The 27,500-nt window shown below is 38.4% G+C and overlaps 2 protein-coding genes across 5 annotated transcripts in view; one reads left to right on the top strand and one right to left on the bottom strand.

The window, feature by feature from the left end:
* The first annotated feature begins 6,618 nt into the window (after positions 1 to 6,618).
* Positions 6,619 to 19,865, top strand: ergic53 (lectin, mannose binding protein ergic53). 4 transcript variants are annotated; one of them, XM_086555475.1, is made up of 14 exons: positions 6,626 to 6,829; positions 9,106 to 9,260; positions 9,475 to 9,644; positions 9,973 to 10,072; positions 10,400 to 10,957; positions 12,590 to 12,724; positions 13,290 to 13,423; positions 14,793 to 14,895; positions 15,140 to 15,239; positions 15,407 to 15,542; positions 15,840 to 15,978; positions 16,192 to 16,331; positions 16,639 to 16,722; positions 17,419 to 19,865. In XM_086555475.1, the coding sequence occupies exons 1-13, from the start codon at positions 6,676 to 6,678 to the stop codon at positions 16,706 to 16,708; spliced, it is 2,094 nt and encodes a 697-aa protein (XP_086411601.1). In that variant the 5' UTR covers positions 6,626 to 6,675; the 3' UTR covers positions 16,709 to 16,722; positions 17,419 to 19,865. The 4 variants fall into 4 exon arrangements, with proteins under 4 accessions (XP_086411603.1, XP_042870383.1, XP_086411601.1 ...); XM_086555477.1 differs by lacking the exon at positions 10,400 to 10,957 and having other exon boundaries at positions 6,619 to 6,829; positions 17,419 to 18,239; XM_086555476.1 differs by lacking the exon at positions 16,639 to 16,722.
* Positions 19,866 to 20,472: 607 nt separating this feature from the next.
* The window catches only part of LOC122252142 (metabotropic glutamate receptor 3), a 16,816-nt gene continuing 9,788 nt past the window's right edge, over positions 20,473 to 27,500 (bottom strand). Inside the window, exons 6-17 of the mRNA XM_043014447.2 lie at positions 27,112 to 27,305; positions 26,697 to 26,818; positions 26,117 to 26,271; positions 25,766 to 25,953; positions 25,344 to 25,466; positions 24,791 to 24,909; positions 24,292 to 24,487; positions 23,726 to 24,003; positions 22,860 to 23,102; positions 22,262 to 22,410; positions 21,874 to 22,061; positions 20,473 to 21,551 (exon numbers count right to left, since the gene is read on the bottom strand). Coding sequence (XP_042870381.2) covers positions 21,409 to 21,551; positions 21,874 to 22,061; positions 22,262 to 22,410; positions 22,860 to 23,102; positions 23,726 to 24,003; positions 24,292 to 24,487; positions 24,791 to 24,909; positions 25,344 to 25,466; positions 25,766 to 25,953; positions 26,117 to 26,271; positions 26,697 to 26,818; positions 27,112 to 27,305 — 2,098 coding nt within the window. The 3' untranslated portion in view covers positions 20,473 to 21,408. The remainder of the gene's footprint in view (positions 21,552 to 21,873; positions 22,062 to 22,261; positions 22,411 to 22,859; positions 23,103 to 23,725; positions 24,004 to 24,291; positions 24,488 to 24,790; positions 24,910 to 25,343; positions 25,467 to 25,765; positions 25,954 to 26,116; positions 26,272 to 26,696; positions 26,819 to 27,111; positions 27,306 to 27,500) is intronic.

The raw sequence follows: 27,500 nt of genomic DNA, 5'->3' as shown, positions 1-27,500 counted from the left end.
CACTAACAATTGTTCACATGTCAGACTACTATATGTCTTCCCAAAATGTCTGGCTTTAGCTTCTTAAGATGCAATATTGATCATCTGCTAATCCTACAGTGAATCACTCTCCTGTGACTGAGCATCCCACAGGTACTTGGGTTGTCAGAATTTCCAGTTCCCACTTTCTTCTAAGCTGAGCCAACTCGATCCTAACAAGTACTTTCTCTGCTAGACCAAATGTGCCTTTTTTTTTAAAGAACTAGAGGCATATGATAATTACATCCAGAAGATGATCAGATTCTGTTTGATACATCCGTAATGCTACAGTACCTCCCTTCACCTTTTCTTCCTTTTCCTCCCTTAAATGTTCTACTTAACACTTATGTTGCAATCTAAACTGCATAGAGGTATGACAAGAGATCTCCATATTTGAACCCCAGGATGAAGGTATATTTCATGGTGGTAAATAGACGAAAGGTCTCGCTTTCTTGAACTTCAACCCTGATATCTAGAGGTCAGAAATTCTGATAATCTGTTGTGATTCTGGTAGATGTCAATAACAATTGACACCTAATAACATCTACGTTAGATTATTGATTGTATCAATCAATAAAGGCCATTCTTCCATGAATTTCCCCTTGCTATTTGTAACCAGATCTCATTGTGATAGCTGTGACTTGTGTTTCCAGGGGTGTTCCAGACTGGTTGTTTGCGCTTTATAACATCCACAAATGATCTTTCAACCCTTCGTATACTCTTTGGAAAATTCTTTTTTACCACAATCTCAGAATATGTTCTCCACTTTATGTTCTGGCGATCGAGAATACTCATCAGTCAATTCTTTCATTTTCTGCTTCTTGAAATCTTCCTGTAAACTTTTCCTCCTCTTGCGCCTTGGCTTGCCTTATAATCCGAGCTTGTGAACCGGACATTGCTCAACGCAGGGCTCCTGTAATTGGATAAGCTTTATGAAGGACAGGCTTGGTTGACCCATTCTGACAACCAACAAAAAACCTTCCCATGAATGTGCCAAGAAACATGAATCGAAGTTAACGTCTTGCTGTCGCTCACCTGAGCCATATTTCATTTCTAACCAAGTCACCTTATCACGTAAATCAAGATGTTACTTAGCTGTTTCCTCAATATATGCTTCCGTTACTATTAACCAAAAAGCTATATTACTATCAAAGTTTTTGTTCCCATGGTTTCCTTCTTTATTAAACACGAATTACATGCCGTGACGTATAAATCACTTTACATACATATCAGTACTAGGCATCCTGTTTCAATGGTTTGTTATATGCCATTGTTTGGATAATGACTGACCCGAAGATGAAATACGAGAATATTTCGAAACTGTTGTCTCATCTTCCACTATACCTGTTCCATGTAAAATGGAATTTCTTTCACTAATGCTTGTACTGTATATACTTAAACTTTTCTATACATATGTTCCCCTTTCTATTCTTAATTCTTGCATTACTTGCTTTTTATGGTAGAAGAAAGTCATACTAGCCAGAGAATTCTCATATCTTGGCTTACCTTGATCTATATCTAAAACTCAAATTGATGGGCACTCTACATCATAGCGTTGATCAACATCTAAAATACGAAATTACAGCAGATATCCTATGGGTTCCAAATACACAGGGCCGTTGAGAGTAAAGCCAAAACCAGGACCAATTCATGGATGAGGTTCCTTGCTCAACACTTGCTAAATTGCGTCTAGTCAAGGTCGTTAATTTAGATATGATGTAACTCTACGATTTGGTTTGCGATAAAAGTGTCCATTACAAAGATCTATATAAAATGCAAGAGACCTGGCGACCTGCAATGGAAAAGCAAAGATACATTTTACGATCAACAAAGCCAGTTGCCTCAGCCTCCGTTTTCGACGATTCTGAAAATACATGTAGAGCTTGATTTATCTCTAAAAGTCCGTTAAAAAAGACAAAATAATAGATATTCATATTCACTAAGAAAGTGCCATGTTTCATTCTTCATGTCTTGCATTCGTGAATATCTAAATCTGCTATTACATTATTTTTTTTTTTATAATCCCTCAAGCCCTCAAATGGACATACGGTAGACCTTTATGATGGGATATTCACTGAAATTTAGCTGACACAACAGATCTTCAAAGTAAACTAAATTGATCTTTTGTGAAAATTAAGAATGAGCTCGAAAAAAAATGTATTTGGATAAACCCAGAAACTGTAAATGATCCATACGAAGTAAAACAATACCTGAATTAATCCAATACTCATTCAATAAACGAAATCATCTTTTTTCCCAGTTTACACCTCAATCTTATCCCATCATATTTTTTCTCTCATACAAACCAGCATGTTTAGACTCCAATGTATCTCTCAAGAAACCTCGGCGGATAGGAGAACGTGCTTCTTAGAAAAACCTGAGGATTTCAACGTTGGTTTTGCTCCTGTAATCCTGTAACTGCTCGTCCACAGCTTGGCGAGTTCTGAGTCGGTCTCCGAGTATGAACTCTTCAGATATTTACTATTGCAAGAATGGGTATCGTGTGTGTATATGTGTGTGTGTGTGTGTGTGTGTGTGTGTGTGTGTGTGTGTGTGTGTGTGTGTGTGTGTGTGTGTGTGTGTGTGTGTGTGTGTGTGTGTGTGTGTGTGTGTGTGTGTGTGCGCGCGCGCGTGTGCGTGTGTGTTTTGGAGATAATACATCATCTAAAATTAATTAGTCTCGTTAAATATTAGTAAATCAATACGGAGAATCACTCCGTATTAGCAGTTATAAATAGAATGGATTTTATGTTTTACATTTGGCCTGTGATTATGAGCAATCTGCGGTGTGGAAACAGCATGATATACTTTCAGAACTCTTTATCATTTAAAGTTTCCTGTTTTGTTCTTGTGTAATTGAAAACAAATCGGTTTAAATGTGTATACCGGATCTCAGTTTACATGATATACCGGCCGACTCCAGTCAGAAATTTTGAATTTTTTTGAGTGGCGAATACAAATTCTATCCCAGCTATTTAAGGCGACCCATATCAGAATATATAATGACTGTCAACATTTTTAGAATAGGGAATTGGCAAAAACTAATAATAGTTATTTTTTATTAAGTACAGACTTGATATATCAACTTTATATCCATGAAACATATCAGCAACCTTTGTGAGCATAAAAAAATGCGTTAAAAATTTAACTTTCAGAATAGGAGAGAAAATTGAAATCCTGAAAATTTGCCTTTACGTGATTATTGGCAACAATGTGCAGGATGATAAGCTCATCATACGGAATTGATTTATATAACATAACTACAGCCTTCAAAAGTCTCACTGAACTGCAGTGAATTAAAACACGCTTCGAAAAAAAAAAAGAAAAAAAGTTATACCTTTCGTAATTTCATATTTCAACAAATGTGATATTACACCATCCTTGCTACATTTCTGCTAGAATCATTCTTGTTTGAGAAACGAGTGTGGAGCGAAAGAGATATGATAGGTTAGGTTTTTAAACAATACCCTGAGCGTACGATGTTCACTTTTCCGCGCACACGTGTCTCACGAATTTTATGTCGATTTTTCCTCTTGTGTTGTGACCTTAAATTCTTTTCCCACCTTTCTGGCGCCTCTTCGACTCACCTTCCCCTTCTGGTCTCTCTCTCTCTCTCTCTCTCTCTCTCTCTCTCTCTCTCTCTCTCTCTCTCTCTCTCTCTCTCTCTCTCTCTCTCTCTCTCTCTCTCCCCTCTCTCTCTCTCTCTCCTCTCTCTCTCTCTCTCTCTCTCTCTCTCTCCCTCTCTCTCTGCATCTCCATCTCTCTCTCTCTCTCCCTGCATCTCCATCTCTCTCTCCTCTCTCTCTCCCCCTCTCCCTCTCCCTCTCCCCCTCTCCCTCTCCCTCCCTCTCTCTCTCTCTCTCTCTCATATCCCAACCTTAATAGTCTCTGTGCACTTGTTACACATTCCCGCCATAATTACCTAACAGGTGCGGTGTAAAATGAGGATGGATGAACCATGATTAAGGTATAAAACCGTCACAACAATGCATAATTAGTGAAAATAAATGTACCAATCTCTGAATCCATCAAATATATTCGTTATCTTAGTAGCGGTGTCATACACGCACACAGGGATGATGCAGGCAACCCGAATAAGCAGTTTCCCCATAATAGAGAGGAGAGAAAGTACGGGCGGACAGTCACAAAACCCGTTTGGCCACGAGAACAGCCCACTTGCCTAGCCTTACTACTGGAGGGATTGTGCGAGGGTACTTGGCTATTTGTCCTATCTGTACTTTTGAATATTCTTATTTATTTCGTTTTCTTTTTTAAACTGATATCTCTTATCTCTCAATATCTCTATCTCTCTCTCTTTCTCTATTTTTCTCGCTCTCTCTTCTTTATATCTCCTCTCTTGTCTTTATCCTCTCTTTTCTTTTTCTCGCTCTTTTCTCTCTATCTCTCTCTCTTTCTCTATTTTTCTCGCTCTCTCTCTCTCTTTTCTCTCTTTTATATCTCTCTCTCTCTGTATTTTATCGCTCTCTCTCTCTCTTTTCTCTCTCTCTCTCTCTCTCTCTCTCTCTCTCTCTCTCTCTCTCTCTCTCTCTCTCTCTCTCTCTCTCTCTCTCTCTCGTTCTCCTTTAATGAACCTGACTCAGATCGCCTCGAAAAACAACCCCAAGAGAAAAAAAAATCACTGCCAGTAATATTTTTTTGACTAAGGATAAAATATATTCCAATATACCCGCCAATAAATAAATGATGGAACTATTGTGCTTATCCGGATCCGGTTTCGATACTCCCATCATAAACATATCACATTCTTAAAATATTCATGGCCATTCTCTCTCCGACAATGAAGACTTTCCACGTCAACAGTGCGTGTCTGTTGTCACTACCTCAGCCACTCAGCTGGGACTCAAATGAGGGTTGCCATGGTTACCACTGACGCCACACGCTCGCTTCCAATAGATTTCATCTTTATTTTACCCTGCAGTTATTTTGTGCGTGTGTGTGTGTGTATGTGTTTGACTTCTACTCGCTGGTATGCTTAGCATGTAGTATACAGACAGACATTGTTTTATTCGTTAAACGTTTCAGGACTTAAGTTTTCAGTTCAATGTTTACGGCATTTTGAAGCGTCCTAGACTTTCACTTTTGGATAAATTGAAATTTGAAAGGAAAGCTTGTTAGTGAAAAAAAAAACTGGATTAAATACTCTTGATATGAGATTGAACAATAGTGACAATGACTATATACGATAATGATAGAAATAATTATGATGACATTGACAAAGATAATGATAATGAAAATAAGGCAGGTGTTAGTAATAACATCTATTATCATAGCAACAACTACATTAACAATCATGATAATAATCATGACAGAATTATAGCATCAATAATGACTAGAACAATCATGACAATAATGATCATGATAACACGAATAATGATGATGATGGAAATTAAAAAAAAAACATTACGATCATGATGCTAATATTATTACTGTTAAAGATATAAATAACAATAATATCAATTATGGTAAAATTAATGATAACAGAGCGTTGACCATATTAATTGTAACACAAGGGATGCAAGCTACAGATTCATGAATAGTAATAAAGATAAAGCTGATAGCACCAGTGATAATAATTATGATGATTGTAATAACCATATGATGATGATGACGGTAACAACATATTGGCGAAGATGATAATAGTGATGATAATGATGATGATAATAATAGAGTGGTAGCTATAAAGATGATTATCAAAATAACGATAATAATGATAATGATGATAATAAAAAGGATCGTAAAAATGATGATGAAAATAATAACAATAACAAGGATAATCATATTAATAATAACAATAATAAAAATAATGACACTGGTAATGATAACGAATGTAAGTAATGGAAATAACAATAGGCAATAGATTATAATACCATTCTCTCTCTCTCTCTCTCTCTCTCTCTCTCTCTCTCTCTCTCTCTCTCTCTCTCTCTCTCTCTCTCTCTCTCTCTCTCTCTCTCTCTCTCTCTCTCTCTCTCTCTCTCTCTCTCTCTCTCTCTCTCTCTCTCTCTCTCTCTCTCTCTCTCTCTCTCTCTCTCTCTCTCTCTCTCTCTCTCTCTCTCTCCCCCCACTATTCTTTTTCATTGAATATAAAAATTACTTAGTTAGAATTAATTATCGGACAAAACATGCAATTGATGTGCAGTTTGCTCTCTTCATGTTCTAGAAGGCGCTACGAGTTATAAATGAATGTCATTAAACCTCTATCAGTATGCAAAAACCTGCAAATGATTTTTCTGTTGTCAACGAAGGAAAACTTTTATCAAATATGTATGTTGATGATATTTTTCCGACGCATTTAAAACTCATTAGTGACGTGTATATTAGGGTTAGATATACTTATCCAATACCGAATCCTAGACGAACGTTCACCTATGCGTCCGGATTTGGATAGACCCCAAAAAGATTCTTTCTTCCGGCAGGTTTAAAAAGAAAATATAAAATAACTATGTAAAGAAGTCTCAACTAAATATAGGATTATAGTAATTATATAAATGAAGGTATTAGAAAACCAGCATCTTAAAAATTGAAAAAGAAGTATGATCATTTGTAAGACAATAGTTTCTCGACTGACTCGGCGTTATCGTGACGTGTACGTGTTGTTTCGTCGCGAGCTCATTGGGCGCTCAACAAGTAGCAGAGATGGACCTCTGCTGGAGCCTCGCGTTACTTTTATCTCTCATATCGTTTGTGCTCAGTCAAAACCAACACAGACGCTTCGAATATAAGTACAGTTTCAAGGGCCCTTACCTGGCGCAGAAGGACAACCTCGTGCCCTTCTGGTCGTACAGTGGAAGTGAGTAAAGACGAGTGAGTGCGAGTGAGGCTTGACAGCTCGCTCGGGCCGGTCAAGAGGGGGTCGTCTGCTAACATATGCTCATACCCTGGGCATGGGGCACCTCAATGCGGCGGCCACGACCTTTTGTTCATGACTTGGAGGCCGAGTTAAGGGACCTGGTTACTAGTTTGAAGGGGTTGGTGTTCCTAGTGGCTTGCTATGGGGCCGCAGTCCGCCCGCGAGAGGGTCGTTTGTTGACACGATATGTAAACATATGTCAGATCCAACCCGGAAAAGCTGGAAATGTGTGTCACACCAGGTTGCAGTGTGTTTATGAGCGTGTGGTTATGTCCTGGGATGGTTTGACTTTGGTTTGTTCGTGTCCATATGTTGGGAGAATTGCCTGCCTCCCATATGTGACCAAAATGCTAAATCAGCTGTTTCTCTCCCAGGAAACACCTGACTTGTGAGTTCTCCAAGTATTGAGTGTATGGCGATTTTAAATGTTTGTGGAAGTTATCATTCTCTTATTTTGTAATTATAGTCATATTGATTGATAACTAAGGTGATTTACTTGAATGGATGTGAGAATTGCATAGGTGTTATAAGGATACTGGGAGTAAAAAAAAAAAAAAATTGAAATAAGGATAACTCCATATATTCACGCTTTGTAACTTTTAAGACGATTCTACATAGATAAAAAGAAAGGATATCATAATTTTACTTTAGCTTTTAATGTAGTTGGGATGAATGTGCATGGAGTGAGTATTGTTTAAGATAACTATAAGGTAATAAGGTAGCAAATTCTGAGAAAATTGTGTATATTTGGAGTTGGTAAATATGAAGCATATAGAGTGCATCAACGGGAGCGAATGTTAGGGGAAAATCCAAGATTCAGAATTGATGAGTGTGATGGGCAGGTGGAAGTAAGAGAAGAGCAAGTGAAGAGCAAGTATGTTTTAGGAAAATATATATTTATACTTTAAGTTTTTAATTCATGTAACAGCCTATAAATAGGCTCATGTACAATTTTTTGTTAGCCTTTAAGTTTAGTGTATAGAGTGGGTGGATTTATGAAAATATGTAGTTATAGAATATACATATTTAATGGACAGAGTGTAAGTGATTTAGTAAATTTATTTTAGATTCTGTAGTCAGGTTAGGGAAACAAGTCGGCATGTGCTAATGATATAATATCCTACTCCTCAGGGCTGTAAACTACTCTGGTGTTGGATATGATCATTAGATACACTAGACTAAAATGCCTTTTGATTAGAATCCCAAAGCTGGAGTAGGTTGAATGTTTATTCTTTGGCTAAAGCCTTCAACCCTCTACCATCTGGATTCTGGCAAAAATAGAACTTGTCTACAGAAGCCAAAATAGGATGATATATGTTCTAAGATATATGATAAGAATAGTATTGTTATAAAGTGCTCGAGTTAGAATTTAAGATTATGTCCCTAAAATGACCGTGACCCAAGTTTGTAATGTTGATATTCATTAGTAAGTTATTTCCTGTTTGATAATTTTTGGGTAGTTTCTAGTAGACCTGTTTGTCATGTACATCCTTGTATTACTTAAATGTACCGAGACAATTACAGATAGTGTGCATGAAAAAAAAATATCTTTCTAAAAATGAAGTCTAAAGTAAAGCTATAAATCCAAAATACTTAAGTTGTCTTGAAGTTTATTTTAGCATTTAGAATTGTGTTATTCAAATAGGTTTTTATCTTAAATATGTTTATGGTTAGGTTTGTATACTTATCTATTCCAAATTGAATAATTTGCATGTTGCAAAAGTCAAACAATTCAGTGAATGTTATTAATTGAGAGGAAATGCCTTGGGCTTCACTGTATGCCCTTCCTTGTGTTTATTTTTAATGCTAGTCTCCCATCTGATGTAACTTGAGCTATTGTTTTAGGCTGCCTACTTTGGCTTCAGAAATTTATAGATGTTATATTATGATTTTTCTTATTGTTTGTGATTAAGCAATATCATGTTAATATTGTCATTGGTGAAAGCTAAGTAAGATTTTTCCAATGCTAGAGTAAGTAAAATTAGTCCTTATTATTTATTATTACATGACTAGATATCATTCATATGTGCTCCAATCTTCTAGATGCTTTAGGATGTGAGGGTGAGACTTAGGGAGGCTGGGAAAATGTACCCAAAAAATTTAATAATTAGATGAATTTGTGAATTACACATTTAGAGCAAGTGGATATTTCCGTGGTGAATAGGCACTATTTCCAATCTATTTTACAATATTTGCACGTCTCTCTCCTCTTCCAGATGCAATTGCAAGCGAGGAAAGCGTGAGAATAACTCCGTCTCTGCGGAGTCAGAAGGGCCAGATCTGGACCAAGAATCCTACGAACTTTGAATGGTGGGAAGTAGATGTTGTGTTCCGAGTGACCGGCAGAGGGAGAATAGGTGCCGATGGTTTGGTAAGTATGGGACAGTAACTGATTGGCTATGTCTCTTGGCTTAGATTTGTATTTGTTGATGAATGTAGAATTTTTTGTTGTTTTTGTATAGTTGACAAAAAATAGCACTTGCTTATCAAGACAAAAAAAAAGAAGCACTTGCTTAGACACAAACAGTTTAGTTAGTGTCATTGATAGGACTACTCCCACTCATAATCTTTTCTTCTGCATTTAGGCAATCTGGTTCACTGACAAACCAGGAGTTGAGGGCCCCGTGTTTGGTAGCTCGGACAAGTGGAATGGGTTGGGTGTGTTCTTTGATTCCTTTGATAATGACAACAAGCGCAACAACCCCTATGTTATGGCTATGGTCAATGATGGTACCAAAGTCTATGATCATGAACAGTAAGTATATTAACCATACACCATTTTAGTGACGAAACACATTACTGTGACGATACAATGGCAGAAAGAGTGGCTATATGCAAAATAGGTTTGAAATAGACCGGGAGCCTTGCTTTTCAAGAGGCCTGTTTTGTGTATTGTAGATTTTTCTGCCAATGCACTTTGTGAAATGGTTAATACTTTGCAGTGTAGTATTTAAAGCATGTATTCGTCTAGAATTAAAATCTATATTACTTTTAAAGAAAGAAGATGAATAGATAATGGCTTTTCACAATGAAATGTGTATCACTTTCAGATATCTGTAATCAAAATTTTTCTTTGTGTTTAGCGATGGACTAAGCCAGCAACTAGGAGGATGTTTACGAGACTTCCGTAACAAGCCCTTCCCTGTAAGAGCGAAAATAGAGTACTACAAGAATGTCTTAACGGTAAGTTTGATAGCAAGTGTTCTTGGTTGAGTATTTATGAATCCAAAGAAAGATTGTTGTTATTTACTTTTTCTTCTAGTGATGATCATTTTTGTATTATACAAGATTTTTTTTTAGTTTACAGTGAATAATGATAATTTAACTTTTACAATTTTTAAGTAGGTTAGAGAAATTCAATTACAACTTTTTGTTTTTGAAAACCTTGAGGAAATTTGGTTAGATATTTTTGAAGAGCTAGTGAGAATATTTGATTAGGTAGGAGATATTGCGAATGTTACCAGAATGTTTCTGTTGGGTCTTGGAATATTAATAACTTTAAATGGACAGGTAAAGACCCAACTGATAGAGTATGATTATTCAAAAATGGAAGAGGAAGGTGATGTTGGAAATGAAAATGAGACTAGGTATGAAGAGCCACTACAACCTGTGGAGCCATATGAATATTCAACCACCACCGACTCTCCTACAACCACTGGTGTCCCTTTGTCGGAGTATGATGAGTACACAACTACCACCTTGCCTGATTCGTCAACCACCACAAACTTGCCAGAAAATGGTTTTGAATCAACTACCACTGGTTGGTGGGATGACGAAGCGGTGACATCCACAGTGAGCCCAGAGACTGAAATAACCACAGAGCCAGAATATACACAAGATGCTCCAGAGAGCACCCACATTTTTGAGGAACCCATACATGAGAATGCGGAAGGCGAGATGGAAGCGGGCTGGGGATGGTTTGGCACTAGTGAGACCACACCAACAGAAGACCCCTCGGTGACCTCTACACCTAAACCCGGCAAGAAGAAGACCAGGAGGCGTAGGAGGAAGAAGACCAGGAGAAATAGAACAAAGAAGAGTAAGAAGAGGAGGGGGAGCATGAGCCCGGTAGGGGAGGCATGACGGAGTGCCCCAGAGAGTGATGACTGACTTTTCCCAAATTGACCAGCTAATTGAGAATGGTAGCGGAACCTTCCTTAGGAAAAGTAATCAGAGTGTGGTGGAGTGAAACCCCTCTAATGACTTTAATTGTGAGTTGTGATGTTAATCCTTCTAATATCCTGCAATGAAAGTGTTAGGTTGCAAGTGTCTCCTGTTGCTTATGACCTCAGAGGATATAGGTTAGAATACTGCTTTGTGTAATGTGATTTTTTATTGTTTCTTGGTGAGAAATGGTGTCAGATAGAATATGAAGTGTGACCATGCTTTTCCTTTTTGTATGCATAAAGGAGGCTATTATTCAAAATCTTGTTAGCTTTTGTTCAGAAAACAAGAGAAAGAACTATTCTAATCTTGCCTGTAACATTGTAAGAGGGTACCAGATATTTTTTTCTATACAGATTATAGTGGAATATTTACAAGAGATAAAATGATATTCAGTCTTGTTAGAACATTATATTTATGTGATAATTACACAAGTCCAAAAGAATAAAGAATTGAGTACGATTTAACATGGAAAGTTGAGAAATTTATATCATGGTTTTCACTATTTCTAATAGATTTGAGAATTGGTGACTATTTTTTGTTGCATGTGATACATGACATTAACAAATCCCTTTTTTCTTTTTCCCTTGCTTTTTTCCCACCTGAAATGTAATGTGTAATGCAGTGGTATACTTCCTTTTTCCTCTGATATTTTACATTCTTATTTTTTGTACATCAAATGTACATTTCATCAGAAAGATGTGTAAAGAAAATTCCTAAGAAAGGATTGGTGAATGATAGGACTTTTTTGCTGAATGCTTAGTATTTATTCTGTATTTAGATTTGTTTCTTTGTTCTTGTATTGATTATTTATGAATGTATTTACTGATTGTTAAATATTTTCTTAATTTAAGTACTTAAATACTAGTTTCTGATTTCTTTTTATTGGGATGAAATACCTTTCTAGGTTAAGTACATGATATTTATTGTATTAAGTACTTCTTTGTGTATATGGATATTTTAATTTCTTTTAGCTCTAATTTTACTTAAATTTAACCCATTCGCACTTGGCCAATTTTTTGCCTAATGCTGCTCCTTCTGTGAGGATAACTAGCACTAGATTCTAAGGGATGCTGAGAGGCGTTTTTTTTGACAAGTCAAGGACAATGTGTATATACAAATGTAACTGTAACTATGTAAATGTGTATTTAGAGGGAGAGATCAATACGTGTTAAGACGTCATCTGACTGGAGCAAAATATTTTCATGATGTGATTGCATGTTATCAGGCGCGAATGGGTTAACTTGAATTTTTTTTTTCGTTGATACTTACGGAAGTTTATAATTTTCAGATGTTTATGATTGCTCTAACTTTTAGCTTAATTTTGTGATAGAATGAGACATTTATTCTACTATTATAGCAAAAGTTTATGAATTGCTGTTGTAATTCGGCCTCCTCCATTGTAGCATTGTTCTCAAATAATTTTTGAATTTTGGGGTTATGATTGTGCATTATCTGAACCAAGATTGCAAAGTGAGGTTAGAGCAGGGTCTAGGAAACAAACGAATCAATTTTTTTCTTTTTGTCCTTTTGCAGTTGTTAATCCACAATGGAATGACAAACAACGAGAAGGACTACGAGATTTGCATGCGAGCTGAGAATGTCCACATTCCTCCATCCGGATACTTTGGAATCTCGGCTGCCACTGGTGGCTTGGCTGACGATCATGATGTAAGACTTTCCACTTTTCTAAATATTCAGTGATCATCTCCATCTTTGTCTTCATTATCGTCATGATTATCCGTTATGATTGATTGTGAATACTGCTCATCTTCATCATCATCTGTTCTTTCATTTCTGTTCTTAGTCATTTTATATTTGAAATAAACAGACACACTTTAGTGTCTTCATAACCAGAAAAAAGGAGCAAATCAAGAACATGGTAGACCATCAACAACAGTGTGTGTGTGTGTGTGTGTGTGTGTGTGTGTGTGTGTGTGTGTGTGTGTGTGTGTGTGTGTGTGTGTGTGTGTGTGTGTGTGTGTGTGTGTGTGTGTGTGTGTGTGTGTGTGTGTGTGTGTGTGTGTGTGTGTGTGTGTGTGTGTGTGTGTGTGTGTGTGTGTGTGTGTGTGTGTGTGTTTTTGTTTGTTTGTTTGTTTTTGTTTGTTTGTTTGTTTGTTTGTTTGTTTGTTTGTTTGTTTGTTTGTTTGTTTGTTTTCATGAGCTTTCTAAGTCTTGGAATCTTGAAGCTCCTTCCCCTCACATCTCCCTCTGAGAATGCAGGACTCTCCCTCAGGTCCTGAAGTTCCTTGTGACGTCCCTGAGGTCGCCCGAGGAGATGGCAGTCATGCAGGCCAACGCAGAGGAGGAGGAGAGGTTCCGGCGGGAGTTCCAAGAGTACCAGGAGAAGACCAAGAAGGCGCGGGAAGAGTGAGTTGCTCTTAATTTTTATGCCCTCTTCTTTCTTCTTTCCCTCCCTTCCTTCCTTCCTTCCCTCCTTCCTTCCCTCCTTCCTTCCTTCTCTTCCTATTTTCATCCTCCTCCTCTCCTTCCTCTTTTTATCCTCCTCTTCCTCTTCTTCCTCTTTTTATCCTCCTCTTCCTCTTCTTCCTCTTTTTATCCTCCTCCTCCTCCTCTTCCTCTTTTTATCCTCCTCCTCCTCCTCTTCCTCTTTTTATCCTCCTCCTCCTCCTCTTCCTCTTTTTATCCTCCTCCTCCTCCTCTTCCTCTTTTTATCCTCCTCCTCCTCCTCTTCCTCTTTTTATCCTCCTCCTCCTCCTCTTCCTCTTTTTATCCTCCTCCTCCTCCTCCTCTTCCTCTTTTTATCCTCCTCCTCCTCCTCCTCTTCCTCTTTTTATCCTCCTCCTCCTCCTCCTCTTCCTCTTTTTATCCTCCTCCTCCTCCTCTTCCTCTTTTTATCCTCCTCCTCCTCCTCTTCCTCTTTTTATCCTCCTCCTCCTCCTCTTCCTCTTTTTATCCTCCTCCTCCTCTTTTTATCCTCCTCCTCCTCCTCTTCCTCTTTTTATCCTCCATCTCCTCCTCTTCCTCTTTTTATCCTCCATCTCCTCCTCTTCCTCTTTTTATCCTCCTCCTCCTCCTCTTCCTCTTTTTATCCTCCTCCTCTTTTCCTCCTCACAATACTATGTTTTTAGACTCTTTCAGCCCAAGGAACAAAATCAGCATATCCAGAATAGGTTTAGTTTAAGCTCTGTGGATGAGAACGGTAGATAAGCAAAGGTTACACAGATTATGAAAGATCTTGTGGGAATTTCAGCATATGGGAGCGTTCATGTGTTCGAATTTTCTTTTCTATTTTTCTGTTGTATTCTCATGTTTGGAGATTTGTTTTTCATGTGTCCTGTTTTTTTTGTTAAAGATGGTTGTTCTTATTCTTATTTCTATTTCTTTATTCATTTTGTAACACACTCTTTAGATAATGGTAAGAAAAGTTCCTGCTGTTTATTGTGACATCTCGTTTTATCTAGTGTACTTGAATAGAAAGGGACATCTCTGTCAGAATTTCCCACGCTTGTATTGCGTAACCGATAAGTCGTTAAGTAATTTTTATGCCCTACAAAGCTGGAACAATGGTAAATTGTAATGATTATCAGAGCTGACTTGGGGTTTTAACAAAGTTGAAATAGTTTTACACTTGTTTGTTCAACCATATATTTTTTTTTCTTAATCAGACTGTTGTCTTTACTTTAGCCTGTAAGTCTTTTTTTGTTACTTGTTTTTTCTTACATTTATGTATTGAAATATATCATGACCTGATTCTTAACTCACTCGATGTCCATAGGTATGTGGCACAAAATCCTGATTCCGTACGAAAGGATGCTGAGGAAGAGTATGAAACCGGAGAGCAGAGAGAGCTGCGTCAGATCTTCCAGGGACAGGGACAGGTATTTGATGTTTATTGCTGTTTTTTGGTGTGGGAGAGAGTGCTTGTCATGTCCAAGTTTTATTTCTTCTATGTTCCCTTTTGCTTTTGATATTGGAATATTATTGATATTACTATGCTCTATGTATTAAAGGATTTGAATAGTGCTATTTAGAATAATAATAATAATGATGATGATATTAATTTATACATATATATTCCCCAGGAAGTCAATTATTTATTAATTTTCTTGTGTGTTTTTTTAGATCCATGATCTTATTCGCAATCTCCATGCCAAATTGGACGAGATAATTGGTCGCCAGGAGCGTACGCTTGGCCTTGTGTCTGCAGTTCACACTGGCATGGGTAAGAATACAGTGATGTCATTTCATGCAAGAATCATTCCATTTTGATACTCTCACTGCTTGCCCCCCCACATTCCAGCCAGATGTAACATAAAGATTATTCTTGAGCTTCTCTTACAAGAATCTAGTGGAATTTTTTTTGTATTATAAATGTATTTTATTTTCCAGGAGGCCAAGTTGCTCCCACTGGACAGGTACCTCCTGCACAGGTGGGGGCACTGCCAGGGGACACTATCAGGCGTCACGAAGTAGACTCGATCCTGAATAACCAGAGGGACATTGTGTCAACAGCAAGAGAGATCAAGTGAGTTTTTTTATTTGTTGTCTTGTTGATGTAAGTAATGTAAGGAGTTAGTTACATTACTGTCAATCTTATTGTGGTTGTTTTATTTCTGTTACTGTTGTTATTGATATTACGACTTCATAGTTGCTTTCACATGCTGATTTCCCTTACTTTTAATCCTTTAGAGAAAGAAAATCCTATAGTGAAGCAGAAGGGAAATGCAACACTTGTAGTAAGAAATGATAGGTTATTTAAATGAGTGAAGCTTTTAGAATTTTATGTATAGTTCATTATTTATGAGATACATATTTTTTGCAGGAACTTTGTGAATGATATTCACCAAAAGAGCAACCAGTTGTTGACTAATAGTCAGAAGCCTCAGGGCTCTGTCCAGCCTGTTGGTTATGATCTGCACGTTACCCTCAATGAGATGAAGGAAGGTCTTAATATTGTAAAGGTAAGTGTTGCTTGCTTGTTGGTATTTCCATTATTGTCTTCTTTTTTTGATAACCTCTACTAATTAGAGCACAAGAGGGATGCTATCATTAATCAGGTAGTAGAAAATATATTTAAGATTATTAGGTGAGTATAGGTATCTTATAGGTACAATTGATAAGGAATATTATGGATCATTCTGCATTGCAATAAACATGATATGCATTTTCCTCAGCGTGATCTCGGGACAGCCAATCAGCGTTTGACATCTGGGCCTGCAGGCGGGTGCCCGCCAGTCAGCTGTGTCTCGACTGGCATGTTCATCACATTCATGGTCATCCAGGTGGTACTGCTGATAGGATATATTGTATACAGGTAAGGCTTATTGACTGTCATAAGGGTTTTATGTATTAAAGAATGTTTAGTTTTCATATGAAATATGTTAGATGCACCTGTGTGGCAGGGAATATATATTTCTTTTGAATATCATTGTTTATGGCTTTTCTTCTCAATACTATTTTCATTGTATATTTATCATTTCTTTTAATATGATATGATAAGCACAATTAGTTGCTATTATATTCTGTTGTATCTTGATTACGAGTTGAAGAATTTTTTTCACTGAAATAGATCAGAATTGGAAAAATCAGAAGTAAATCTAAATATTCTCAATACCATATAGAGGGAGCAGTGGGGACTCTGAAGGCTGCTTAGTGCGGTGGTTCTCCTCCCGCCATGAGCACTTCCAATAGCGATCATGGTGCTAGTAAGTTAGAGGACCCTAATCCAAGGGGATCACGAACATAACCTTCAGAATGACCCTTTTAACTCTCTCGTAACTTGTTTGGTGCACCCATAACCCCTGCAGTTGTTTTTTTGTGTGTATTTTGTGTCCTTGATCAGCCATTTTGCTCTTTAGAAAATTGGAAAAGCGATTTATCAGAAAGAGGAGGTAATTGCTGAGACGGATTGATGTTATGCTAGATAATTATTGGATCATCCTTTCTTGATTTCAAGATATATTGGGTTTGATTTTAGTGTCTAATAGAATTTCATTACCTTTTATGATATTGTTAATCTTTGATGTCTACATAAATTTACAGTGATTGTCCCTTTATAATCTGTGTGTAGTTTGGCCATGATTTACCTTTGCAGTACTGTTGAAGGATAATATTACTTACTGAATTTTATGTAGATACTACAAAGGGGTAATATTTCTAGCTGTGTCGAGAAAGTATAATTGCTTACATAGAAAAAAATAAAAATTTGAAATCAGGTATGAAGTTGCTAATTTTAAGCTAGTCATGAATTAATTATTGTAAGTGAATATGGTAAGACCACTTTAAAAGCTGTTTCCATTGTGGAGGGGATGTTGTTGTATTTACTGTGTGCATATATTCATAATATGTTTGCTTTTATGATGAAATTAGAAATTTACAGACTTTTTCTCCTTTCCTTTCAGAGATAACAAAGATGCTCAAGCCAAGAAATTTTATTAGGCTGTCACACAGCTGCAAGAACCGGCAACTCCATGGCCTCAGGAGTGAAGTCTTTTTCTTTTCCTCTCTTTTTTTCCTCCCCACTCGGTAGATTACTTCTTTTTATGCAGTACATTTGTGAGAGATTTTATTTTGAAAGACTATGTATGTCGCTGATGTAGGTATTGTTGTTCACTGTTTGTACATCAAGACATTTAGAAATTATAAGTGATATTTTGATCTGATACATAGGGGACCTTCTGTGATTTGAATGCATATTAGCCAGTTTGGATTTATTGCCTTTAGGCAATTTGGAAAAAAAATACACAAGGAATTCTAGTGTGGAAGTGCTATTTTTTTATTTTTTTATTAGGTATGTTAAGCCTGTAGGCCTATTCATTGCATAGGTTGTGTTGCAGCCTTCATTACTCATAGTGTTAGGTCTACATTGTTAAGAGAAGTATTGTAGTAGATGTGGAAAGGACTGTGGAAAGGACTGAATTTCAAAGTTGCTTGTTTTTAAAAATCTGGTAATTGGCTAGATTTATGTTTTATAAATATATATTTTCAAAATTAATTTGAGAAGAGAAAAAAACTAAAATTCCTTGAGAGGAAAGAGTCTACAGTACTTAAAATTTCTAGAACTCTTTCAAAATTCATATAGGAGCAAAATAAAATACATTCATGGAACCGTTTTAAGTGCAAAAAGAAGAAAAAAATGCTCCCATTCCCATTGACTAGGCCCACAATTTTTTGTTATACTGGCCAAATTGAATTGAGATCTGCAAGTTCTGTTTTTAAGGAATATAATATGAAAAAAGAAAATAAAAAAAATCTTTGTTTTACAGATGGTCCCCTCCAAACAGTTATTCTGAGAAGTTTTATTTATTTTTTTTACATGATGTCTTCCCAGCAGTATTTCTATTACCCTATATATATTTTATCATGTCTCAAAAATTCAAAAAGTTGAGTGAATAAATAATCCTATAGCACAAGAAAGTAAGAGGGATAATTATATGTTTCATTTTATTTTATTTTATTTACTTCTCTCCATCATGTGGTAAAGAGACGCAGCAAAGTGTTCTTCTCCTCATGGGAATTAGAGAGAAAAAGAAAGTTTTATAGTCAGGAATGAAATTATTGAAAGGAGTTTTTTGAGTGTAAATATTGTCACAATGATGTAAATAGCCTAAGACCTGTGTTTTATAGTATTTTGGGATATTGAAGAATGGGGTGGCGGTGTTCTCGCCACCTCGTCTTGCTATGTTTAGGCTGAAGCATTACCTGGAATTTTGAACCTGTTGCCGAAATACTTAAGCGCCTGATGTCATATCTACCTTAAAAGTATTTGTGATATTTAATTGAACTGTCGAAGAAGTGTAGAAGTGTATGAGAAGTTTTATTTTTATTTTATTTTTTTATTCATTTTTGGTGCCCTACAAAGAACATTAAGCTATGCAGTGCTTGCTCCTCATAAAACCGTAGGAGATGCGTATGCATGTGCTTAATTGACTTGAGCAGAATGTTATGCAGCAGATGTTTTATAAGTGCTTCAATTCCCCTTACCATCCAGTACTAGGATAGTTTATATTAGAAGATACCGTTAGTCTAGCAAGAAAGTTGTAAGAAAGTTGCAAGTAAGAAAAATTGTATGATAGCAATGACTCCATTCACTGATACTAACATTCCCTGTCCTTACCTTCTTAAATCTTTTGAAAAAAATAATTACATTGTTTTTTTTTTTTTTGTGCTCCTGCCATTGACAGTGGGCATTTTATAGGTTTTAGGTTTTTAGGCTTCTCATTTTTCTTCACTTCAAGCTCTCTCACTCTTATTGTTATCTTTTTATTTTTTTATTTATTTTTTTATAATATCCATTTTGTTTTACACTTACCCCTGTCAAAGGACTTTTTTGATACCTTGGTTATGGTTTACCTGTGCTATTTTCGCTGTGTTCCCTCTTTTGTGATTTTATTTATTTATCTTGTTGCTCATTGGCACGCGCATTGATATGAACCAGATATGAGATTTCTGTTTGATGTACAATTTTTTTTTTTTACTTGTTTGGGCCATATTTAATCTTTTGCAGATGTACAAGTGAGATTATGTATGAATACATTAACTATTCAGAATTAAGAGTTGATTTACATATCCAAGTTGTAGAGTTAATTTTTATTTTAGGCTCCTGGCAAAACAAACTGGCAAATTTTTATAAGCATAGACTTGGGTTTTATTTTTTACAACAGAGCTAGTAAAAGGTTTATATAAAGGCATTGAAAAAACTGGTCCTTATTTTTTGTTTTTAAGAAAATTACGTGAGATGGAAAATACATTGTTGCTTTTAGTTTTTAATATTTACTTATTCACTGGTGAGTTGAATGTATTTTGTTAAGATTTTGGGATAAATTATTGAAATAAATGTTTTCTATTTTGAGGTGGTTTCTCTTACTTTCATTGTGAAACAAGATTAGGTCTCCAATGATGTGAAATTTATATTAATTGACAATGTGGTTTCAAGGGCATCTTTTAATATTTTTGTTTTGTTTCTTAGATATTGTACAAGTTAACATTTTTTAATTGATGCAGGTATCATACTAATAATGTTATACCCATGATTAAAAGTGGTGGTAAAGCAAAGTCCTATGGGTACTAAGTCCTAAATATAAATGTTTAGTTTTATCTTCTTTAAATTTCATAATAAGAAATAAATCTGAAAGCAATAGCAAGCCTGAGATAAAACTTATTATAAAGAAATGATCAGTTATTGTGTCTATTGGGTCGTGTTCATCAGAAAGAAAATGCAACGATAACGCATCTTCCTTTTGTATGTTATTATTATTACCTTAATTTGGGGTGATCTCAAAATGTTTTCTTTTATAGCAATTGAGAGTTGCAAATTAGCATGTTCTATTGGATAACTAATGTTCACTTTCCTTGTTGCATGAAATATAGTAGAACCTTGAGTGTTCACATCAACTGAACTACATGTACTTTTAATAAAGCTTTTATTATGGTTGACTAATAGTGATAGAGTTTGGTACATAATTCTTTTTATTTAAAATTAAGGAAATGTTCCACACTTAAAGGGCACATCATCACAGTAGATTCATGAAATGGTCATGAATTCAAGTACAATTTTTATAAGTACAGCTGGTAACCGATTATGACACAAACAAGAATTAATAACATCGATGAGTATATTTTAGGTTTACATGAATATCATTTTTTAAAATCACTGATAAATCACTGGAAAAAAGAAAAGTACATAGTAATTTTCTAGTTATCCATATACTTAATGTAAAATCGGCAATACATATTTACATAAAAATGGTATATATTTATAAGTATATTCAATTCTTGCTTATAAAAATGGAATGTCATACAAGAAAACAGCATGAACATTTACGTCAACCTGACAACCTAACGGTGTCAATAGTCAATATGTCATGTGCTGTAACACCAGCTGACATAGAAAAGAAGATGTAAAAGGTCTTCTACATACAGAATTTGGTAAACAAACACTGTCTAATGCATGAGTATTTGCATTCTATTAGAACATCATTGGGTACCCTCGTCTGAAGGTTTAATTAAGGAAGCACAGGAATAAATTTAAACCTTAGTCCACACATTGTGCATTAGGAAGCATTTCATTTGTTATGCTTCACTTAAGAATAATGTATAACACGTCTTATATTATTCTACATGACTAGATCATTCATTATACTGTAAATATGAATGTGATTCTTTAGGACCTCGACATGCGGGTCACGGTTTGTTCATAGCAACACTTCTTGAACTGAATGTACCCTTCTGGTACAAGATCATCTCTCAAACACTCCACGGTGCCTTGAGATTCGAAAATCCACACAGCTCTCACAACTCTTAAAGAAATTTTACACACCACATGTGCTACAAACTACCCAGAGTACTCAGAAAGAAAAAAAAATCCCTGACAATTAAAACCCCGGACTTGTTTACAAAGCAGCGGGTTCTTGAGGTTTTGACGACACACCCGTGAAGAATCCCTTGTTAACCAAACCAGGAACCTCCTTTGGGTTGAGGTTCTGGTCGTGGAACTGTGGGATCTGGAGTCCTTCTTGCTTGATGGGGGGCTTGCCTGTTCCGAGGGGGGAAAGGGAGGTTTTAGTTTTCCTTTTGGTGATGCAGCAGGGGATGGGGAGGGAATGGAATGCAATGAGTGGATGGGATGGGATGGATACTTGCATAATTGGAGGTGGAATGGTACAGTAATAAGGTAATGGAAGGAGAGAGAGAGAGAGAGAGAGAGAGAGAGAGAGAGAGAGAGAGAGAGAGAGAGAGAGAGAGAGAGAGAGAGAGAGAGAGAGAGAGAGAGAGAAAAGAGAACGAGATTTCCGAGTAAAAAAAAAAAAAAAAAAAAAAAAAAAAAAACGAGAGAAAACAAAGTTCAAACCACTCACTGTTCAGAAAGATGATCGCAGGGGCCGAGTGGTGCTGGATGTTCTCTGGGGGCTGCTGGCGGATGGATCCCGCCCTGTACGAAGAGGTCCTCTGGATGCTCATCACGGCGTCCTTTGTGTTCTTCTCGGGTTTGAACAACACGATGTGAACTTTCGGGAAGAACAAACACCCGAGCTGCACGAATCCCCTGTAGGAAGACGAGGATTTAGGAAAAAAAAATGTTTTGAAGTTTTTTTTCCCCCGTTATATTGTGCATGATTTATGTGTCCTGAGACCTTTCCCCAAAAAAAAGATCTATTTATTGTATTTATTTATTTATTGTTTCATCATATCGACTCCACTTTAAGGACACATTAGCCATAAGGTGACATAGGACTTGGCACTCACCCCAGCGACAGGGACATGGCGAGAGTGACGATCCTGACGTCATCGGAGGCGCCCGTGGACAGGTAGAGGGGCACGAACACGAGCCAGATGAGGCACGTGGTGTAGTTCGTAAAGGCGATGAACCGAGCCTCGTTGAAGCCTCCGGGGCACTGCCAGAGGAATTTCCGGTTAGGTGAATGGAGGAGCGGGCGGCGTCGAGGTACTATTTTTTTTTTTGGATAATTACTTTTCTTCTTCTACTCTCTTGCTCTCTCTCTCTCACCCTCTCACTTTCAGTCACTCATTCACTCACTCACTCACTCACTTACTCACTCTCGCCCCCCCCCCTCTCTCTCTCTCTCTCTCTCTCTCTCTCTCTCTCTCTCTCTCTCTCTCTCTCTCTCTCTCTCTCTCTCTCTCTCTCTCTCTCTCTCTCTCTCTCTCTCTCTCTCTCTCACTTTCACTCACTCACTCACTTACTCACTCACTCACTCACTCACTCACTCACCCACTCACTTACTCACTCTCGCCCCCCCTCTCTCTCTCTCAGTCAAAACACTCACACCCCATATATCAATATACTACCAACCAAACAGCTGATTCACCCATCACAACTAACCTTCCTGGTCTTGATAGCATACACCGTGCAGAAACAGACCAACACCAGCGGATAGATGAGACCCACGATGTAGGAATAGTCGTCGAGGCCGTTGCAGATGCGGATGCGATAGTCAGTGTCCCTCGAGCACAGGTGTTTCGTGGAGGGGGAGTAGTACACTAGCCAGGAAATGTTGATGATCACTTCCACGCTTACTAGTAGTGTGACGATTACCATTTGGGAGCGAGGAGAGGTGTACTTGGCCTGTTGTGATGAAGGGGATTCTGTTAGGTCTCTTCGCTAGCATTTGAATTGATTTAATTGATATGTATATATATATATATATATATATATATATATATATATATATATATATATATATATATATATGTATATGTGTGTGTGTGTGTGTGTGTGTGTGTGTGTGTGTGTGTGTGTGTGTGTGTGTGTGTGTGTGTGTGTGTGTGTGTGTGTGTGTGTGTGTGTGTGTGTGTGTGTGTATTATTGACTAGCTATTCATATATATTTCACTTGACATGTAGCCTGTACATTGCCTCTGCTGAAAAGTGTTCTAATAAAGTGATAATGAAAACTTCCCGTCCAGTAAATAGCACTAGTAGCTATCAGCACTACCGCACAGACCCCCCTCCCCTTTTCCCGGCACCCTAGCCCCCACCCCCCTCCCCCTTTCCCGACACCCTAGCCCCCACCCCCTCCCCCTTTCCCGACACCCTAGCCCCCACCCCTTCCCCCTTTCCCGACACCCTAGCCCCCACCCCTTCCCCCTTTCCCGACACCCTAGCCCCCACCCCCCTCCCCCTTTCCCGACACCCTAGCCCCCACCCCCCTCCCCTTTTCCCGACACCCTAGCCCGCCCCACGACGAACCTTATGCGGCTTGCTCGGGTTCTTGTTGAAGATCCTTGAGATCCTGTTGGTCTTGGTGAGGATGGCGGCGTAGCAGACGGTGTAGCAGAAGCCCAGGAAGAACCTCGTGATGCCGCAGGTGAAGACGGAGGGCGGGGCGACGATCACGAAGGTCATGGCGAAGGAGAGGAAGATGCCCGCGAGAAGGATGTACGAAAGCTCCCTCGAAGAAGCCTTGATGACAGGTGTGTCCAGGTATACCCAGAAGATGACCGCTACGAGGACCGTGCTGAAGATGCCTGAAGGGAGAGAGACAGGGGTAGGGTAGTTTTTTTTCTGGGCATTTCTAATCTATTAGTTTTAGTAAAGAGATCCACAATGTTTTTTTTTCAGACAATGGTACACTATTTAAATGGGATTCGTGGTTCTTCTTCAGATTTGCGTACACGTCCACACACACACACACACACACACACACACACACACACACACACACACACACACACACACACACACACACACACACACACACACACACACACACACACACACACATACATACATTACGTGGTCCAAACCCTCCTTACCTAAACTAGCAAAAGCAAGAGACGTGATCGCCCACCGGTTCTTGTAGTCAATGAACTTCTCCTCCTTCTGCTTGCAAGCACCCTTGCTATCGTCGGGTGCCATGCATTCGCCGCAGTCCTTGCAGAGCTGGGTGCTGTTGTCCAGATATTGGTAACCCTGACAAGGCTCGCACCGCCAGCAACACTTGTCTTGCAGCTGCATAAGGGGGGAGCGATTAGTTTCTAGTCTATTGATTCTTGAGAGATTTGCAAGTATTTACATATATCATATTTAGATCCGTCGTTACCGAAAATAAGTCATCAATATACATATCCTAGCCAGCATGTACAACAACGAAGACAATCACTACAATCACATCACCACTGTCCCCATCATCACTCTCGTAGCAACATAATAAACATCATCACCAACAGCATCATCATCACCAGAAACATCATCCTAATTTTCTCCATCTATCTCATCCTCCTAACACTTCAAGACAACTCTGAGGACACGCACCAGAATCTTGGCTTCTCCCGGGCGACAGGGCGTCCCACACGAGGACACGGGAAGCGCCGCGTTCTGCCGGAACTTCACGGCAGATTCGTCGAGGTCGAGGACCTTACTCTTCAAGGTACCTGGTTTGGGGTAAGTTTGTGTTATTTTTATTGTAATTTAGGGAGAGAGAGAGAGAGAGGGAGAGAGAGAGAGAGAGAGAGAGAGAGAGAGAGAGAGAGAGAGAGAGAGAGAGAGAGAGAGAGAGAGAGAGAGAGAGAGAGAGAGAGAGAGAGAGAGAGAGAGAGAGAGAGAGAGAGAGAGAGGAGAGAGAGAGGAGAGAGAGAGGAGGAGAGAGGAGAGAGGAGAAAGGGAGAGGGAGAGAGAGGAGAGGTAGAGAGAGAGAGAGAGAGAGAGAGAGAGAGTGAGAGAGGGAGAGAGAGTTAATGAAAGTGGAATGGGAAAGGAGAAAAGGAGATATAGAGACCAAAGAGACAGAAAAAAAAACACCAAAAAAACATCAACTATGGGTATGCACAAACCTAAACAGAGGCCAACCATACAAATCAGAACTCACGTGAATAGGTGCCGACAGGAACCCACATGTAGTTGTAATCATCGACCCGCTGGTAATTGAGAACGCTGTATCGAGGGAACGCCGCTCCCGTTTTCTCGAACTGGAAGCTCCGGCCATTCACGTCTGAAGGGCCATTTTTTTTTTCTTTAAGCTTGTTATTCTCTTTCTGCTTTTATTTTTAAATTGCACCATGATCATCGCGAAAGACGTACTCTGTGTTTTTAATGCTATATATCATTAGTTTTGATCACTTAATCATACCGACGATGATTCACCAAACGTTTAGTGGTGCTTACTGCCTCCCCCAAATCCCCAAATCGGTCTTTATAACATTAAACTCTCACTAATAAGAGGAATTTACTTCTTATACAGGAAAACCAATAATGGACAACTCAGCGACAGCCAGAACGAGACCAATTCACCTTCGAAGGACACGTTGAGCAGGTGTTCGAAGAGCTCATGTCCGTGGACGTGGCCGCTGTGAGCCATGGCGTCGCAGAGACCTGGCCGCCCCTCGCACCGCGACTCCCACATGTTGTGAAGGGCGTGGGCGAAGGCGTAGACGGCATCTCTGACGAAGTGGAGCCACGGGACCTGCGCGTAGGTGGCGCTGAGGAAGAGGAGGGAGCTGAGGTTAGAATGAGGTTGCCTTAAGGAAATTAAAACACCACGAGGCAAATGGGGGAGAGGCGGAAATTGATAGAAATGAATGGATAAGGACAGAGTAATACAACACCACGAAAAGAGAGAAAGAAAAATAAAAAAAAACTCACCTGGTAGGACAGTTCCCGTTGGCGCAGTATTCAGCAAACCACGGATTGCGCAGGTTCCCGTCAGGAGTGAGTGCGCGGAAATACTCGTCGAAGCCCGGCAGAGTGTTGACCAAGGGCCGGACAGCGATGGCGCCTTCCACCACCGCTTCTACTTGCTATGGAAGGCCAAAGGGAAGCGGATTAGTAGGTGATGACTGACTGCTTCCGTGGCACTTTATTCTTAAATCAATGTTTTTTTCGGTGATGGGGTCCAGATCGAAACCATATTTATTTTATTCTCTTTACTGTTCTTGTAATAAGTATTTTATAATCCTATGAAAACATTTTAGTACATCCGCCAAAGCTGTATCATTTATAAGTGTTCACATTATATTCATCTTGCAATGAGCACCGTTTTACATTCAGTGCTTTCCTACATTCCCGATGGCATAATTACTGCGCCATCTATCTCGTAAATCAGACATTCTTTCCCTAAAAACCTACAATAATCACCACATTAAAACTTCGACCTCTTTCCTTTGACCTCTTTCCTTCTTGTGTTGACCCCTTTGGTTGCCCCAGAGTTCGCTTCTTACTGTACCTTAGGCGACGAGGAGCTCCAGCCGTCAGAGCCGACCCAGATGATGTGCGAGTAGCGTCCGTGAAGCTGCACGGTTTTCATTAACTTCGCGGTCACCTCGTCGTCAGCGAACACCACTACCACTGTAATGTTTTTTTTTTATTTTTTTATTTGACGGTTGTTATTGTGTCTCTTGTTGTTATTGTATGTGTTGGGTCTTGGTATTTGGTATTTCAGGTTGTTTTAGTAGCCTAAGCTCCTTGATAACAAATGAAGAACAGACTATATATATTTTTTTTTTTCAAAAGAAACAATGACTAAACGGAAAGATAGAAAGAAAGAGAGAGAGAAAGACAGAGATAAAGAAAGCACAAGGGAGAAGAAAAATAAAAAAGGAAAAAACAAAAACAGAGAAGAAGACAAGCATTTTACCAACCGTTAGCTTTCCTGTCCAGCAGCTTCTTGACCACATCCTTGTAGGTGTCGTCGCTGTCGTCTTTGGCTAAACGATGGGACGGCGAGGCGAAGCACACGTGGAAACGACCTGCTTGGGACTTCAACTGATGGAAACCGCCTTCGCCGTATTCGCCTCGACTATACACCACACTGGCGTAAGTCCAACCGAATTTGCTGAAGAGAGAGAGAGAAAAAAAAGTTTGAGATGTACTGACGAACTTCGAGCGTGTTCCATGGTATGTGAGCTCAGAAAAACGTATGTGCGTGTTTCCTCTTTTTATGGTCTGAACACAAGAATAGAAGCAATATCTTAAGGTTTAAGATCTATCACTATACACACAAGAATAGAACCAATAACACCTGAAGACA

This window comes from Penaeus japonicus, unplaced genomic scaffold, assembly GCF_977035675.1.
Source record: "Penaeus japonicus unplaced genomic scaffold, GWHDUDI00000001_assembly GWHDUDI00000031, whole genome shotgun sequence".
Taxonomy (NCBI): domain Eukaryota; kingdom Metazoa; phylum Arthropoda; class Malacostraca; order Decapoda; family Penaeidae; genus Penaeus; species Penaeus japonicus.
The sequence above is the reverse complement of the archived record's forward strand: the minus strand, read 5'-3'. Positions and strand labels throughout refer to the sequence as shown.

Coding starts and splice junctions, on each gene's coding strand:
- ergic53 (XM_086555475.1), top strand. CDS start 6,676: ATGGACCTCTGCTGGAGCCTCGCGTTACTTTTATCTCTCATATCGTTT. Junction 9,645..9,972: donor AAAGTCTATGATCATGAACA/GTAAGTATATTA, acceptor CTTTGTGTTTAG/CGATGGACTAAGCCAGCAAC. Junction 16,332..16,638: donor ATAGGATATATTGTATACAG/GTAAGGCTTATT, acceptor AATACCATATAG/AGGGAGCAGTGGGGACTCTG.